Genomic DNA, 17,091 nt, shown 5'->3' with positions numbered 1-17,091 from the left:
TAGATAAAATTTTTATAAAATATATTGAATAGGAATGATTGTATGAAACATAATTTATACAAAATTTGTAAGCAAACTGGTATAAAATAAAAATAAAAAGAAAAACTTAGACAATGAGTGTATGCTGATAGGAAAGGAACAGTTCAGAAAAGGAAGGTGAGACTAATGAACAACTCAAGAAATATAGTTCTCACCAAATTATACATGAAAGAATTGTTGAATTGGTCTGTGATCTGATAGATGATGTTGTTGTTGTTGTTATGGGCCATCAAGTCACCTGCAACTCATAGTGACCCTGTGTACAACAGCCCTAAACTTTGCTCTATCCTGTGCCAAACTTGTTGTCTCTGACACACCTACCCCCAATTACCCCAGTCACTGAATCAATCCATCTCATCAAGGGTCTTCCTCTCCTGCTCTGTCCCTTGATCCTTCCAAGCAGGATATCCCCCTCCAAGGCTCAGTGCCACCTTCCAACATGCCCAAACTATGTCAGATGAAGCTTCAGAATCCTTGCCTCCGAGAAGCAGCTTGGCTTCACCCTCTATAGGATGTACGTATTTGTTCTCCTAGCAGCACATGGTATGTTCAATACTTTTCTCCAGCACCACAGCTCAAAGACATCAATTTGCATATCATCACTAACCATTGTTCAGCTTTCTGATGCATAGCCAGTAATTGCAAAGACCATGGCCTGAATCAGTCATACCTTAGTCTCCAGACTGGCATTGTTGCTCTTCAGTACTTTGGAGAGGTCTCTGACAGCTGACTTTCCCATTGCAGTTCATCTTTTAATTTCTTTGTTGTTGGTACCAAGAGTGTTGATTGTGGAGCCAAGCAAACTAAAGCTGTTAACAACCTCAATCTCTTCACCTGATACATACATACATACATATATATTTTTTTTCAACAGCAACAAAAAGAATAATATGAAAATCATTGTGAAGTTAAATCATCAGCCTTCTGAAAACATGGGTTTTTTTTTTAAATTTTGTTTTATTTAATGAACATTTACAGAGTTTGGATTTCTATTCATTCATTGTTGCATTTTTCTCCCAGGTCACCCTCTCCCCCAAAACATGGTGGTTTTAAAATCATAATTAAAATAAAAGTTTTATTTAAAACAAAGCAAAAAATGCTGTTTTAGGATGTAAACAGTTTATAATTTTGAGGAAAAAGCTATTAGTAAAGAAACTTTTATTTTGGAAATTAGAAATTTTATAAATTGAAATTAATAGAATTGAGATTTTCCTATTAATAAATAACTAATTCTAATTTTAAGTAGATACAGGATATAAGAATATTTAACACTAAAAGTAAATATTAAGTTAAAAGATTATTGATAATATAAATATATTTAATAAGGAGATTGTCCATCTTTCTCCCACAGAGCAGCTGGTGGCCTCGAACTGCATGCCTTCAGGATTGCAGTGCAGTTTCTTGCCACTAGGTCACGAGAGCTCCCCAAGTTAAAAGATTATAGATAATATAACTATGTATTATTGAATGTAAGTGAAGACTGTAAAAATTACTTTTAAAATAATTACCAATATTTAGATGAAATTTATAGTTTCATGTTTAGTAAGGGATAAAATGATGGAGAAAACCTTTTTTCCTTTATTATTCTGAATATATATAATGTTAGGAGCATAGAATTAAATGTGAAGATCAATGACATTTTTAGTAGAATTTGCCCCATAAATCCACAGTTGACTGTTTTTCTCCCTGATGTAGGAGAATAGAGATGAATGGATGTTTGTTTTTCTATTCATTTATGTCATCAGCTTCTCTTAGGTAAAAATATATACATTAACAACATAGCAATGTATAGTACTTAGCAACCTATATATAGTCATATATGCCACTGCCATGGAGTGGATTTTGATTCATGGCTATCCTCCATTAAATTTCTGAGGCTATATTTGTAGGAGATTACTACCCATCTCTCCTCTGAACGGCTGGTGGATTCAAGTCTTTCCATTTGCACCCTGACATGTAACACATTATATCACCAGGGCTTCTTGGTAGTAGTGTATGTGTGTGTGTTTGTGTGTGTATTTAATAGCTGTGTTTATGTATTGCAGTTGCTGTTATGTACAGTCAAGTCAGAACTGATTTATAGCTGACCCTCCAGTGGATTTGCAGAGATTGTAAATTGTGCAGGAGGAGATCACCTATCATTCCCCCATGTAGCTACTTCTTGTTGTGTACCATCAGGTCACAACCAACTCATAGCTGACCCTTCAGTGGGATTTCGGAGTCACTTTCTTCCATGGAGCAGCTGGTAGATTCTAGTAGATTACAGTTGTCTGCCTTTAGTTTGGAAGTTCAACTCCTTATCACTAAGCCACCTGATATGTTTGTACACACACACACACACACACGCCAAAATCTAGAAATGGACTGCTTTTTGGGGGTGATTTTCCCCCAAAAAGGAGGGGTAGTGTTTGTATTAGCAAGTGGTTCAAATGCTCAGTTGCCAGGCAAAGCATGACTGTTTTAAACTCACTCAGTACTGCCTCACAAAACATGCCTGACAATCTGCTTTCATAATGTCACAACCTTGAAAACGCTGTGAATCAGTTTTACTCTGCTCACATGAAACAGCCACAAGTTGGAATCAACTGGAAGACAACATCATTTAGTACTTCAATGACCAGATTAAATTTTAGGAAAAGGAAAGAAAAGTTCATCACAATTTATTTGAAACACATAGCTTTAGATTATCTATTTGTGTCTTATAAACCAGTCATACATCTATTATAATATTCGTATTGTGTAGTATATGTTGTTGTTATGTGCCTTTGAGCCAGAACTGACCTTTAACTAACTGTTTTCAGAAGCAGTTAATTGCACAGAAGGAGATTGCCCATCTTTCTCCTGCAGAGCAGCTAATGGATTAGAACTGCATGCCTTTGGCCACCAGAGCAGTGTGTATATATCTAGTTGTGTACCATCAAGTGGCAACCGACCAATAACTGACCCTCCAATAGGTTTTCAGAGACAATAAATCACATGGAAGGAAGTTGTCCATCCTTCTCCCGAGGAGCAGCCAGTGGATTCAAACCTCATGCCTTTGGGATTGTAGTGTAGTTTTTTACCACTAGGCCATGAGGGAGAGAGCAAGGGAGAGAAAGAGCGAGGGCACTAGGCCATGAGAGAGAGAGGGAGAGAGCAAGGGAGAGAAAGAGCGAGGGAGGGAAACAGAGTGTGTGTGTGCATGTGTGTAGTCTAACTAAAATTACTCAACCTTAAGTTAATGAGGTCTTTCTTGCTGAAATGCTTTTAATACTTTTAATTTGGATTTCTATTAGGGAAACATTCAGTTCTTTTACTTCTGAACTGTAAATGGATATGTAAACCAAAAATTGTTAAAAATTATTATACAGTGGCTTGAGAACGGGCAAATAGTTTTAAAAGAAAAAAATCAATAATTCTTACTTAAGGTTAGTTATATAAAAATTTTAATTATGATATCCACCAAAAGTATTCTTCTTAGTAGCTTGTTTTCTGGCAGAGTAAAATTCTATAAGCTTTCATTTTTGTTTTGCTTTAGAGAAAATAAATTTTCTCAGTAGTGATTTCCTCAAAGGAATGTCAGTAATTTCTTTCACAATAAAAACTCAGTAAACCTAGATTTTTTTAAATGATAACTGTCTTTTTTAATATATTATTTGTTGCTCATTGTTTCTTTCATATACAGTAGAAAATTTCAGTTTATTGTATTTGAAAAACTCTTGCTGTAACTGTGGTAGATTCGAATCCATTTTAGTAATAACTTTCAAAATGTTATAATGTTTTTCTCTCTTTTTTAACTGTAGACCCTCAAGATGAAAATAAAATTGGAATTGATGGAATTCAACAGTTTTGTGATGATTTAAGCCTAGACCCTGCAAGCATCAGTGTTTTGGTCATAGCATGGAAGTTCAGGGCAGCCACTCAGTGTGAATTTAGCAAAAGAGAATTTGTAGATGGCATGACAGAGCTTGGGTAAGTTGTTCTCAGGTTAAATGTTCTATTAAATTTCTAAGAAAGGACACTACTTTCAATAACCTATAAATACTAAGTATTTTCTTTACATTTGTTATAAATTTCTCATGTATAGATACTACTTAAAGTTTGACTTTTCCTTTTAAATTCCAATTTAAGTTTTTTACAATATTTTTCAAAATTTTTTTCTAAATAATTCTTTTTTTATTTTACCCTTCTCAATTTTATATGGAAAAGTTTACATCAGGAGTGTTTTTAATTACTTTTCAGTCATTCCATTTATTTCATAGCACTGTGAATAAAACATTTAGTTTAGTGATGATGTTATATTAAGCAGTAATAGGATGTCATTTTGTTTTATTCTGTTAACACTCTTTTGTAGGGAGCTCTGGTGGTGGCCTAGTGGCAAAAAAGCTGCATTGTTATCCCAAAGGCACGCCCTTCAAGTCCACTAGCTGTTTGGCAGGAGAATGATGGGGGGCAGTATTTGCTTGTACTATTGACTGCCTCTAAAAACCTGCCAGAGGGTCAACTATGGGTTGGTTCTGACTCTACGGTACACAACAACAGAAAACACTGTTTTATCTATTGTTAGGTTCCAGTGAGTATGTTCCCGTGCACAGCAGAAGAAACACTGCTTGCTCCTGCAAGATCTTTCTAGTTTTTGCTGATGTGGATAACTGTCCACATTGTTGAAGGCCCAGTGTTAGTTCGTCTCACTGAGGGATCTTCTTTTCTCTCTTCCTCTTTTCTGTTCTTTACCAACTATGACATCTTTGTCCAGGTACTGATCCCTCTTTTTAGCAGAGCCAAAGTATATGATGCGAAGTTTGATTATTCTAATTTCTAAGGAGCACTCTGGCTGTACATTTTCTTAGATAATGGTGTTTATTATCCCAGAACGCCATTGCATACTCAGTATTCTTCACCAGAAGCATCAGATTTAAAAGTATCAGATTTCCTTCAGGCATCTTTATTCATTTCCCAGCATTTGCATGTGTATTAAACTCACTGCCGCCCAGTAGGTTCCATTTATGATGACTTTCCATTGGATTTATAAAGCTATAGATTTTAATTGGAGGAGATTGTCCACCTTTCTTCTGCTGAACAGCTGGTAGATTTAAACCAATGGCTTTTGGTTAACCGCCTAGCACATAACCCTCTGCACCACCATTGTTCTTGCATGTGTGCTGCTGGTTGTTATGTGCTGCCAAGTCACCAAAATTCATAGCGACCCTATCAGCAACAGATCTGATCCCTGCCCTATTCTGTGCCATCCTCACCATCTCTGACATACTTGAGCCCATTGTTGAAGTCACCATGTCAGTCCATTTTGTCAAGGGTCTTCCTCTCTTATACTGACCTTTCACCTTTCCAAGCATGATGTCCATCTCCAAGGACTGACATCTCCTATCAAAGTGCTCAAAATACATGAGACGAAGTTTGACCATCCTTGCTTCCAAGGACCACTAGGGTTTCCCTTTCTCCAAGACAGACCTTTTTATTCTTATGGCACTTGATGGAATATTCAGTCCCCTTCTCTAGCACCATAACTCAAAGGCATCAGTTCTTTTTCTGCCATACTTATTCATCGTCTAGCTCTCAGACGCATAATGAGTAATTGAAGACCACAACTTAGATCAGACTTACTCTGAGGTGTTTTTTTTTAAACAATTTATTTCTTTTTTTTATTTTATTATTTTTGTGTGAGTGTACCATCAAATCAGATCTGACTAGTACAGGAGGAGATTGTCCCTCCTTCCGCAGCAGAGCATCTGGTGGGTTCAAACCGTGCGCCTCTGGGATTGTAGTTGCAGCTCCTTGCCACTAGGCCACCAGAGCTCCCCTTCACTCTGAGTTTTTAAACTGATGTCATTGTTCTTAATCATCTTGGCGGAGTTCCCCACAAGGCAACACATCCTTTGATTTATTTTTTAAATAATATTTTATTTGAGATTTTAGTAAAAATTTATAGAGAATTTGGATTTCTATTCATTCATTGTTGCACATTTTTTCACCGACCCCCCCCCCACCCAGTTTGCTCTTCTCTTTGAAAAACAAAGTTCTTCTATTGTAGTACAATTCCCCACCCCAGTTCACTTTACTATGCATCTCTTATTCTGGACTGTTTATAATACAAATGATACCTAATCATATATAACTTTTAAGCAATTCTTTCCCTCATCTGTTTCGATGCAGTGTATATTATTTATTCCCTTTTCTTAGATTCCCCCCAACCCTGATGCCAGTCCAGTTTTACAATAGTAGCATTAGGCAGTATTTGTCCTTTTGTGACTGCAATATTTCACTCAGCATAATGTCCTACAGGGTCACCCATTTTGTATAATATTTCATGAGTTCCTTGTTTTTAAGTGCTGCATAGTATTCCATTGTGTGAATATACCACAGCTTCTCTGTCTATTCATTTGTTGATGGGCACTTGGATTGTTTCCATCCCTTTACTATTGTGAACAATACAGCAATAAACAAGGGTGTACATATATGTGCTTGGGTGGCAGTTCTGTTTTCTTTAGGGTATACTGTGAGTAGTGGAATTGCTGAGACAAATGATATTTCTATTTCCAACTTTTTGAGAAAAAGCCATACTGCCTTTCATATGGTTCCACCATTTGACATTCCCACCAACAGTGAATAAGGCTTCCAGTTTCTCCACAACCTCACCAACATTTGTTTGTTTGCTGCTCTAATTGAATTTTGCTATTGTTACTGGGGTGAGAAGATATCTCATAGCTGTTTTGATTTGCATCTCTCTTAGAGACAGGGATTTTGAACATTTCTTCATGTGTTTGTTCGCCATCTGAATGTCTTCTTTAGTGAAGTGTCTGTTCATATCCTGTGCCCATTTTGCAATTAGGTTGTTTATCTTGTTGTGGCATTCAAGTATTCTATAAATTCTAGATATAGGTCCCTATCAGATATGTCATTACCAAATTTTTCCCCCCAGGCTGTGGCTTTCCTTTTTGCTCTGTTGAAGAAGTTTTTGCATGTGCGTAGGGATTTGATTCTTAGAAGGTTCCATTCATCTATTTTATCCTCTCCTGGTTGTAGGTTTTTCAGGATGCTTTTTTCAGAAAGACTGTTTATGTTGTGGATTAGGGCTTCTGGAATTCTTCCAGGCTTTTCTCTAATAAAGTTTATAGTCCTTCATTTTAGTCCTAGGTTCTTGATCCACTTTGAGTTGGTTTTTGTGTATGGTGTGAGGTGTGGGTCTTGCTTTAGTTTTCTACAGGTAGCTTTCCAATTTTGCCAACACTGTTTGTTAAAAAGTGTGTTATTATCCCACTTAAGTGATTTCATCCCCCTTGTCAAAAATTAGTTAACCATAGGTAGATGGGTAGATTTCTGGGTTCTCAATTCTATTCCATTGATCTATGTGTCTGGCATTGTACTATGCTGTCTTTTTTATTATTATTAATAATTTTAATGAAAATTTGCACTTTGGATTTCCCTTCATTCATTGTTGCACTTTTCTCCCTGCTCTCCCCCCCCCCCCCTTTGAAAAGTAAAAGAAAAATTCTTTAATTGTTTTACAGTCCTTCCCCCCAGGTCCACTCCACTATGCAGCCTTTGTTCTGGACTCCTGTCATGACAGTAATATCTAATCACATAGCCCTTTTAAACAGTTTTCTCCCTCATCTGTTTCAATGCAGTATACATTATTTATCCCATCTTTCTCAGTCTCCCCCCAACCCCGATGTCAGTCCTGTTTTACAACAGTGGGACTCTGCAGTATTTGTCCTTTTGTGACTGAGATATTTCACTAAGCATAATGTCCTCCAGGGTCACCCATTTTAAATAATATTGCACGAGTTCCTTGTTTTTCAATGCAGCGTAGTATTCCCTTGTGTGAATATACCACAGTTTCTCTATCCATTCGTTTGTTGATGGGCACTTAGGTTGTTTCCGACTCCTTGCTATTGTGAACAAAACCACGATAAACATGAGTGTGCATAGTACCATGCTGTCTTGACCACCATAGCAGTGTAGTAGGATTTGAAATCAGGGAGGGGTATACCTCCTTGTTTCTCTTTTTAAGGAGTACTTTGCTTGTTCTGGGCCTCTTTCCATTCCAAATGAAATTGGAGATTGCCTTTTACATTTCATTGAAGAATGGAATTGGTATTTGTATTGGGATTGTGTTGAACATGTAGATTGCCTTTGGTAGAATTGTCATTTTTCCACAATGTTGAGGATTCCTATCCAGGAGCAAGGTATATTCTTCTATTTCTCCAGGTTTCTCTTTGTTTCTTGTTGCAATGTTTTATAATTTTCTTTGAATAGATCCTTTGTGTTTCTAGTTAGTTTTACTCCCAAGTATTTAATCTGGTGATTAGCTGTTGTGATGGGTATTGGTTTTTTTCGCTCCAGTTCTGTATTCTCTTTGTCACTGTAGAGAAATTCAGTTGATTTTTATATGTTGATCTTGTATCCTGCCACTTTGCTGAATTGGTCAACTATTTCCAGAAGTTTTCTTGCTGAGTCTTTAAGGTTTTCTAAGTATACTATCATATCATCTGCATATTTTGCCTCTTCTTTTGGATACCTTTTATTTCCTTTTGTTGTCTTACTGCTATTGCTAAGACTTCAATACAATATTGAATAAGAGAGGTGATAGTTGGCCTCCTTTCCTAGTTCCTGTTCTCAAAAGGAATGCCTTTAATCTCTCTCTATTTAAAATAATGTTGACTCTTGGGTTTGGATGTATACTTTTTACTATGTTGAGGAAATTTTCCTCTATTCCTTTTTTGAGTATTTTAATCAGGAAAGGGTGTTGGATTTTGTCAAAGGCCTTTTCTGTATCAATTGATAGGATCATGTAGTTCTTGTTCTTTGCTTTCTTAATGTGATGAATTGCACTGATTAGTTTTCTTCTGTTGAACCATCTTTTCATACCTGTTATTAATCCCACTTGGTCATGGTGAATTTTTTTTTCTTATGTATCATTGGATTATATTAACCAGGATTTTCTTCTAGATTTTTGCATCTGTATTCATGAGAGATATTTGCCTATAGTTATCTATATTGGTGGTGTCTTTACCTGACTTTAGTATCAAGAATATGTTTGCTTCATAGAATGGGTGTTGGAGAATTCCATCTTTTTCTATTTTCTGAATAGTTTATATAGAATTAGTGACAATTCTTCTCTGAATGTTTGACAAAATTCACTTGTAAAACCGTCTGGTCCAGGGCTCTTTTTTTGCTGGAAGTTGTTTTATACCCTTTTCAGTTTCTTCTTTTGTAATGGGTCTGTTCAGGTGTTCAGTTTCAGTTTGTGTCAGTTTAAGTAGGTTGTGTATTTGTAAATATTTTTCCATTTCCTCCAGGTTTTCATATTTGTTTGAGTATAGTTTTTCATAATGTTACTTTGTTAGCTTTTTAATTTTAGTTGGTTCTGTTGTTATATTGCCTGTTTCATCTCTTAGTCAAATTATTGGTGTTTTTTTTCCTTTGTTAGTTTTGCTAGTGGTTTGTCAATTTTATTGACCTTTTTGAAGAACCAACTCCTGGTTTTGTTGATGGTTTCAATTGTTTTTGTTTTCTATTTCATTAATTTCTGATTAATTTAAATTTCTGATTTTTTTAAAGTGTTGGGTTTTTTTGCTGTTCTTTTCAATTTGTTGCAGATGTTGGGTTAGATGTTGGGTTAGTCAGTGGTCATTTTTTCCCTGCCGTTTGATGTGTTTGCTTATTGCTATAAATTGACCTCTGATTACTGCTTTGGCTATTTCCCAGTGGTTTTGGAAAGTTGCATTTTCATTGTTATTTGTTTCAAGAAACTTTTTAATTTCATTTTTTATTTCTTCTAGTACCCAGTCATGTTCAAGCAAGGAGTTGTTCACCTTCCATATGTATGGTGTTTTTTTCCCTCCTTTGTCCTTTTGTTATTAATTTCTAATTTTTGTAGCATTGTGGTCTGAGAAGATGCTTTGTATTATTTCTATGTTTTTTTAATTTATTGATGCTTGCCTTGTGACCTAAAATGTGAACTATTCTCCAGAACATTCCATGCACATTGGAGAAGAAAGTATACTGTATTTGGAGGGGGGGGGGATGCATTAGCCTATCAATATCTATGAGATTGAGTTCGTTTATTGTGGGTTTAATTCTTCAGCATCTTTATTGCATTTTTAAATATTTTTTAATTTTCATTTTAATGCAGGTTTACAGAAAACTTGGACTTCGATTAATTCATTGTTGCACATTTTACTCCTTACTCCACCCATCTCCTCCAGTTCGCTTTTCTCTTTAAAAAATTCATTCATTGTTGCAGTCCTTTGATTTCTTGACTGCTGGTATTAAGGTATTAATTGTGGATCCAAGTAAGATGAAATTGTTGACAACTTCTATCTTTTCTCCAACTATCATGTTGCCTGTTGGTCTGATGATAAGAATTTTTGTTAATTTCATGTTGACATGTAATCCATATTGAAGGCTGTAGTCTTTGATGTTCTGTAAGTGCTTCAAGTCTTTCTCATTTTCAACAAGCAAGGTTGTGTCATCTGCTTAATGCAGATTGTTGAGTCTTCCTCCAATCCTAATGCTACATTTTTCATAAAGTCCGGTTTCTCACATGTTTTGTTCAGATCACAGATTGATAGATATGGAGAATGGATGCAACCCTGACACCTGCCTTTCTTGATTTTAAACTATGCGATGTTCCCTTGCTTTGTTTGGACAACAGGGTTCTGAGATTCCAGTACTTCTTATTGTTAGCCATGAATAGTTGTGATCCTCATCGTCAAATGCCTTTGCATAGTCGATAAAACAAATGTATATCCTACTATTCTCTTCTTTCAGCCAAGATCTATCTGACATCAGCAGTGATATCCCTGATATTGTGGCCTCTTCTAAGTTCAGCTTGAATTTCTGAAAGTGTTATGTCAATGTACTGTTTTAGTCATTTTCTTTAATAATCTTCAGCAAGATCTTGCTTACATTTGATATTAATGATAATATATGATGATTTCCAAATTTTGTTGGATGTTTCTTTGAAAATGGGAATATGAGTCTCTTCCAGTTAGTTGGACAAGTAGCTGCCTTCCAGATTTCTTGGCATAGCCTGGTAAGTAGGTCCAAGGTTGCATCTGTTGGAATGTATCAGTTGATATTCCATCAATTTCTGGAGCCTTACTTCTTATCAATGCCTTCAGTGCAGCTTGAACATCTTCCCTCATTACCTTTGGTTCTTGACCTTACACTACTTCCTGAAATGGTTCTATGTCAGCCAGTTCTTTTTTGGTACGATGACTGTATTCCTTTCATCTTTTTGGATGCTTTCTTGATCACCCAGGGTTTTATATCATATACAATCTATACAGTCCTTCAGTATTAGAACTTGAGGCTTGAATTTGTTCTTCAGTTCTTTCACCTTATTAAATGCCAAGCAAGTTCTTCCCTTTTTATTTTCTAACTCCAGCTCTTTGCATATTTTGTTATAATACTTTAATTTGTCTTCTCAAGCTGCTTTTTGAAATCTTCTGTTCATCTCTTTTACTTTAACATTTCTTCCCTTTGTATTCGCGTCCATATTAGTAGCATGCACATTGTTGCTTTTGTAGGTGATGTTGAGTTGAGAGTGACTCAGAGTGACCTTGTGAACAGCAGATCTGAACCCTCTCCTATTTTATGCTATCTTCACAATCTCTGACAGACGTGAGCCCTTGTTGCAGTCACTTTGTCCACCTGGTTGAAGGTCTTCTCTTTTGCTGTCGCACCACTTTCCCAAGCATGATGTCCCTCTCCAATGAATAGTCTCTCCTAGAAACGTGCCCAGAGTATGTGAAACAAAGTTTTATCACCTTTGCCTCCAAGAAGCACTCTGGCTTCACCTTCTCCAAGACATACTTGTTTGTTCTTTTGTTGGTCCATGGGCTATTCAGTGCTCTTCTCCAACACCACAACTCAGAGGCATCAATTTTTCTTCCATTCTTCAGTGAATAAGGATAACAAAAGCATAACTGATACATGCACATTGTTGTTGTTGTACCATAGAGTTGGAAAAGACTCATAGCTGACCCTCTCTCTGGCAGGTTTCAGAGGCAGTTAATCACATGGGAGGAGATTACTCATCCTTCTCCCACAGAGTAGCTGGTGGCCTTGAACTGCATGCCTTTGGGGTTATAGTGCATCTTCTTGCCACTAGGACGCCAGAACATGTACCTTAGTCAATTGAAAATACCATATCTTGAGTCAGACACATCTTAGTCTTAAATAACATCTTTGCTTTTGAACACACTGAAGAAGTCTTTTACACCATATTTGCCTGCTACATTTCGTTTAATGTCTTGACTACTGCTTCTGTGAGAGTTGATTGTGGGTGCATGAAAATTAAATCATTGACAGTTTCATTGTGTTCTCCATTTGTCATGATATTTCTTAGTAGTTCATTTGTGAGGATTTCCATTTTCTTTTGTTGCGGTATAATCCATACTAAATTCTGTAGCCATTAATTTTTATCAATAAATGCTTCAAGTCTTTGCTTTCAGCAGGCAAGGTTATAGCATCTGCATGTGTGTGGCTAATGAGCCTTCCTCTAATCTTGATGCCCCATTCTTCAAGTATATCTGCTTAGATTATTTGCCCAACATATAGATTGGATCAATATGGAGAAAGGATATGACTCTGATAGCCACTTTTCAGCATTTTAAACCACGCAGTACCCCTTTACTCTTTGTGTAACTTCTTTTTGGTCGATGCACAGGTTCAACATGAGTGTAATTAAACTGTTCTGGAGTCCCTATTCTTCTCAAAGTTATCCGTAATGTGCCTTTGCATAGTCAAAAAACACGTGTAAGCATCTTTCCGAGAGTCTCTACTTTCAGCCAAGACCCATCTGACATCAGCAGTGGTACCTTGGTTCCATATTGTGTTCTGAATCTGGTTTCAATTTCTGACAGTTCCCTCCTGACCTACTTTTGCAACTGATTTTGCATAATCTTCAAAACTTTACTTGCATGTGACATTAATGATAGTGTTCATTAAATTCCACATTCCATGTTGGATTTTTTTTTTTTTAAACAGGGACATCAATACAGGTGTGTGTTTTTTTTTCCTTCCAAATTTCTCTGTCTAGGTACTTGAGCACTTCCTCTGTTCTGAGCTTTTGTTAAAACGTCTCAGTTCGTAATTCATTTGGTTTCTGGAGCCATATTTTTTACAGTGTCTTCATTGGACTTTGAGCTTCTTTAAATATCATTAACTCTTTGTCATTTATCCTCCAGATATGGTTGAGCATTGACCAGTTCTTTTCAGAATAATAACTCTGTAATTCATCTTCTTTTGAAACTTTTCTGCATCATTCATATTTTACCCTTAATATTTGTCCTTGAGGCTTAAATTTTTCTTCCTTTTTTTTCAGCCACTTGTTTTCTTCCCTTTTGGTTTTATAGGTATTGATCTTTGGACATTTCATTTTAATACATTGTCTTCTGAGGAGGCCCTTTGAAATACTCTATTACGTTCTCCTACACCTTCATTTCTTCTATTTGCTTTACACACTCTGTTTTCAAGAACAAGTATCAGAATCTCTAATACCATTTAATCCTTTCTTTTTTCCCTGTGATTTTAATGACCGTTTTCTTTATTCATATTTATTGTCCTTTATGGCATCTCACAATTTATATTATCTTTCACTGTCATATTGGTGGTCAATGTGTCTTACCTATTTTGAAATGGTCTCTAAATTCAGGTGTGATATAATCAGGGTTAGTTGTACTTTGGTTGATGTTGTTTTAATATTCTTGCCTTTTAAAAAATGATCTCTAAATTCAGGTGTAATATATTCAGGGTTATACTTTGGTTTTCATGCTCTTGTTTTCATTTTCTTACCTTTCAACTTGAACTTTCAAATGAGTATGGCAATCGGTCCCTGACCTTGCTCTGACTGACTTTACTGAGCTTCTGAGCTTCCCTAGTACCTCTTTCCACCAAGGTAGTAGATTTTATTTTAGTGAATGAAATCCACAGTACAAATGCCATTTATGTTGAAAAAAATAGTTTCTATGAATAAGTTATTAGTCTTGCAAAATTCTGTCATGTCTCCAAGTACTGATCATTTGTTTCCAACTTTCACATGGCATATTCTATTTTTATGGTAAGATAAAAATGTCATTAATGACTTGAAGGCACATAATATAATGTAGCTCATTCACTAAGCTAATTCTACTCTTTCTAATATTCTTGTGTTTAAATATTAACAACTTAAGTGGATACTGAAGGGAGCTTAAAAACATTAATATCAACATATGCTTAAAACATAGAGCAACCAAAAGAAGAGGAAAAATACAGCATTTGGCTCTTTCTACTAAAATAATGAATCCAATGAGTTTGTCAGCTTTACTTATGTAGGTGACAAACTCTACAAAACTATTTCTAGTAGTGTTTTACAACATTCTTGGTTATTGATTAATTAAATTAATCAGAAGTTTTTGGAATTTTTTAATATTGATGTAGAGAGAGGCAGTAGACCAATTAGTAGGGTAGCTCTGTTTTGTGAAACTATTCCCTAAATTGGATCTGTCTTCTTATTCTTTGAGTCTCAAGACATTCTACTCTTCTTCAAGATTACAGTTGCAGAGTTACCATATCGTTTCTTGAACTTGCAAGAGAGGAGGGTAGTTTATTTCATGTTTGTTTAACAGCTTTATTGAGATGAAATTAATAAATTATACTATTGACAACGTAAAATTCATGGCATTATGTAGCTATCACCCCAGTCAGTTGTAGAGGGCTTTGAATTCCTTTTAACCATGAGAGAACTACAGTCATTTCCACTCATTCCATTCCTGAGAATTTGGCCTTACATCACATCAAGTTGCTAGAGAGAGTGAGGAATGCAGCCTTCAGCTGTAGTGTCATGTGCCCAGCTTTAAATCTTACTAAAGGGAAAATAGATTTGGGAAGAGATACCTGCTTGCCTGTCACAAGTAACAAGTAATTCTTTCTTATAACAGATGTGACAACACAGAAAAACTAAAAGCTCTTTTGCCAAGATTGGAGCAAGAGCTTAAGGACACAGTGAAGTTTAAAGATTTTTATCAGTTTACCTTTACCTTTGCTAAGAATCCTGGGCAGAAAGGTTTAGGTGAGTAAAATCCACATGTATAATGGGCACCGTTTGATGAAACATGATCAACATAAACTCAGTACTGCCAACTGTGTGTTATCTTTATTTTGGTTTCTTTTTCTCTCCACTGATGGTTGCTCTTCTCTCCACATCGACTAATTTATTCTAGTACCTATGCACTTGAAAACCTCAACTGATTGCCTCTCAACTTCTTCACTTTAATAACAGATTTAAAAATTTAAATTAGTTTTACAATTTCTCTGTGTCCTCTCATTGATATCTCCTTAGGTTAGAGAAGTAGCAGTTTATATTAATAATCTTATTTTCCTTTATATATGGTATTTATACTTAGCCAGATTTGAAATGTCCCAAATATTACTGTTAAGGTTAGCCAGATAACATTAATCTTTCCAGAAAACACTAGTCTTGATCTGATCTGGAGATTTAAAGTTTCTTTGAAGTCAGTTCTTAAGTTCTGTGAATTTATTATAACATTTGTTTCCCTAAATATTGTAGATTTAGAAAAGCTTTAGTTTAAATGTTTAGTTTGAGTGTTTAATTACCATATTTTGGTCTTGTGTGTTTATTTTGTACCTAAGTACTATATAGCTTATTCTGGTTTATATTTTTATAAACCAGAATATATTTGACCTATGTTTGGCTTACCTCAGTAACCTCTAATGAAGTGTAAGGGAGGGGGGAGGATTAAATGGTCATTTAAATAGGAATTAAATTTATATATTTGAAATTGTGTTTTAAAGAAGCTTTCTTGTAAATAAAAAGAGTATTTTTAAGACCAAAAATTAAGCAGGAAATCATAAAGAGATTTATGAAGTCGAGAGTAAAACAAAATTATGAAAAATACTAACAGTAATTTTAATATTGATTTCATCATGCATGTATATTGATGTTAGGCACAAGATATATTCGTTCTTCCCCTTCTTATCTGTCTAAAAGTATTTTCCTTTCATTCTTTTTATGAATGGATCAAATTCAAATACAGATTTGTTAGCATAAACTCTTTTTAATCTCTTACATTAGTGACAGGCAGTTTTCTTTCTTTAAACTCTGTTTCCTACTTGCTATGACAGGGATTATTTTCTTCTTCTCTTTGTATTTCCTGGTGTCCTAGATTATTTTTTTGTTTTTTTAATGTTGGTGAATTGACTGTGATGCGTCTGTTGTCAGAGTTCCCTTTTCCTTTAGGCTGGTCCATCATGTGAAACAGCTCTTTTTGCCCTGCATGCCACCTTACAGATCATGCATTTGACACCTCAGGAACTTAAAAACCCTCTACCAGGAGGATCACAGTAAGGAAATTACTTGAATGGATCCTAAAACTTCAGAAGGTGGAAGTATGGTCGATTCCTGTGGGAGAGCAGTTGGGAAAATGTGGATGTGGTTTTTTTCCTAATCAAGAAAAGCGGGTGAGCAAAATAGAGGCATGTAAACTGTATAACGGTACGCCAACTAGGATTTTCAAAAATTCAGAGTGTTTCGTGTTTTTGAGGGTCAAGGCAGAAAGAAAAAGATGTGGGTCCCTTCCCTCCTCCAAAGGAAGGGATGATTCTGATACATTTGTTTATGAAGAACATGGTTGTGTTCTTCTTTCTAGTGAAAAGATTTAAAAAGATGAGTGTTCATGGGCAGAACTGGGTAGACGAAATAGTCATCGGTAACAAAAATAAAAAGCAAAGCTGAGCTGGCTTGCTCATTTTCATTTGTGGTTTTCCAAAACAGATTCAGCTATTCTAATGCAGACACTGCTGATCTAGCTGTAGAATTTTTGTAGCTTACTAGTCACAGAGGTGTAAGGGTGTCACCTGGGAAGACTTTTGACAGTTGCTTATGAGAAAGAAAAACATGAAGAAAGCATTAGTGATAAATCTAAAGAAGACTCAAGCATTGGTAACAGAGCCCTTGTTAAATTTATGTTTTTCTGTAATTCTAATTGTTTTCCTAGAAAGTAAATAATTAGGATACATGAATGTTTTATTTTTGTGAAAGTTAAAATA

At 35.6% G+C, this 17,091-nt stretch overlaps 1 protein-coding gene across 1 annotated transcript in view; it reads left to right on the top strand.

Annotated features, from left to right (window-relative positions):
- Positions 1–17,091, top strand: part of DCUN1D2 (DCN1, defective in cullin neddylation 1, domain containing 2) — a 43,841-nt gene that overhangs the window by 2,008 nt on the left and 24,742 nt on the right. Inside the window, exons 2-3 of the mRNA XM_006883959.1 lie at positions 3,822–3,990; positions 14,964–15,094. Of these exons, the coding sequence (XP_006884021.1) occupies positions 3,822–3,990; positions 14,964–15,094 (300 nt within the window). The remainder of the gene's footprint in view (positions 1–3,821; positions 3,991–14,963; positions 15,095–17,091) is intronic.

This window comes from Elephantulus edwardii, unplaced genomic scaffold (assembly GCF_000299155.1).
Source record: "Elephantulus edwardii isolate Elephantulus edwardi_28Jun2011 unplaced genomic scaffold, EleEdw1.0 scaffold00030, whole genome shotgun sequence".
Lineage (NCBI taxonomy): Eukaryota > Metazoa > Chordata > Mammalia > Macroscelidea > Macroscelididae > Elephantulus > Elephantulus edwardii.
The sequence above is the reverse complement of the archived record's forward strand: the minus strand, read 5'-3'. Positions and strand labels throughout refer to the sequence as shown.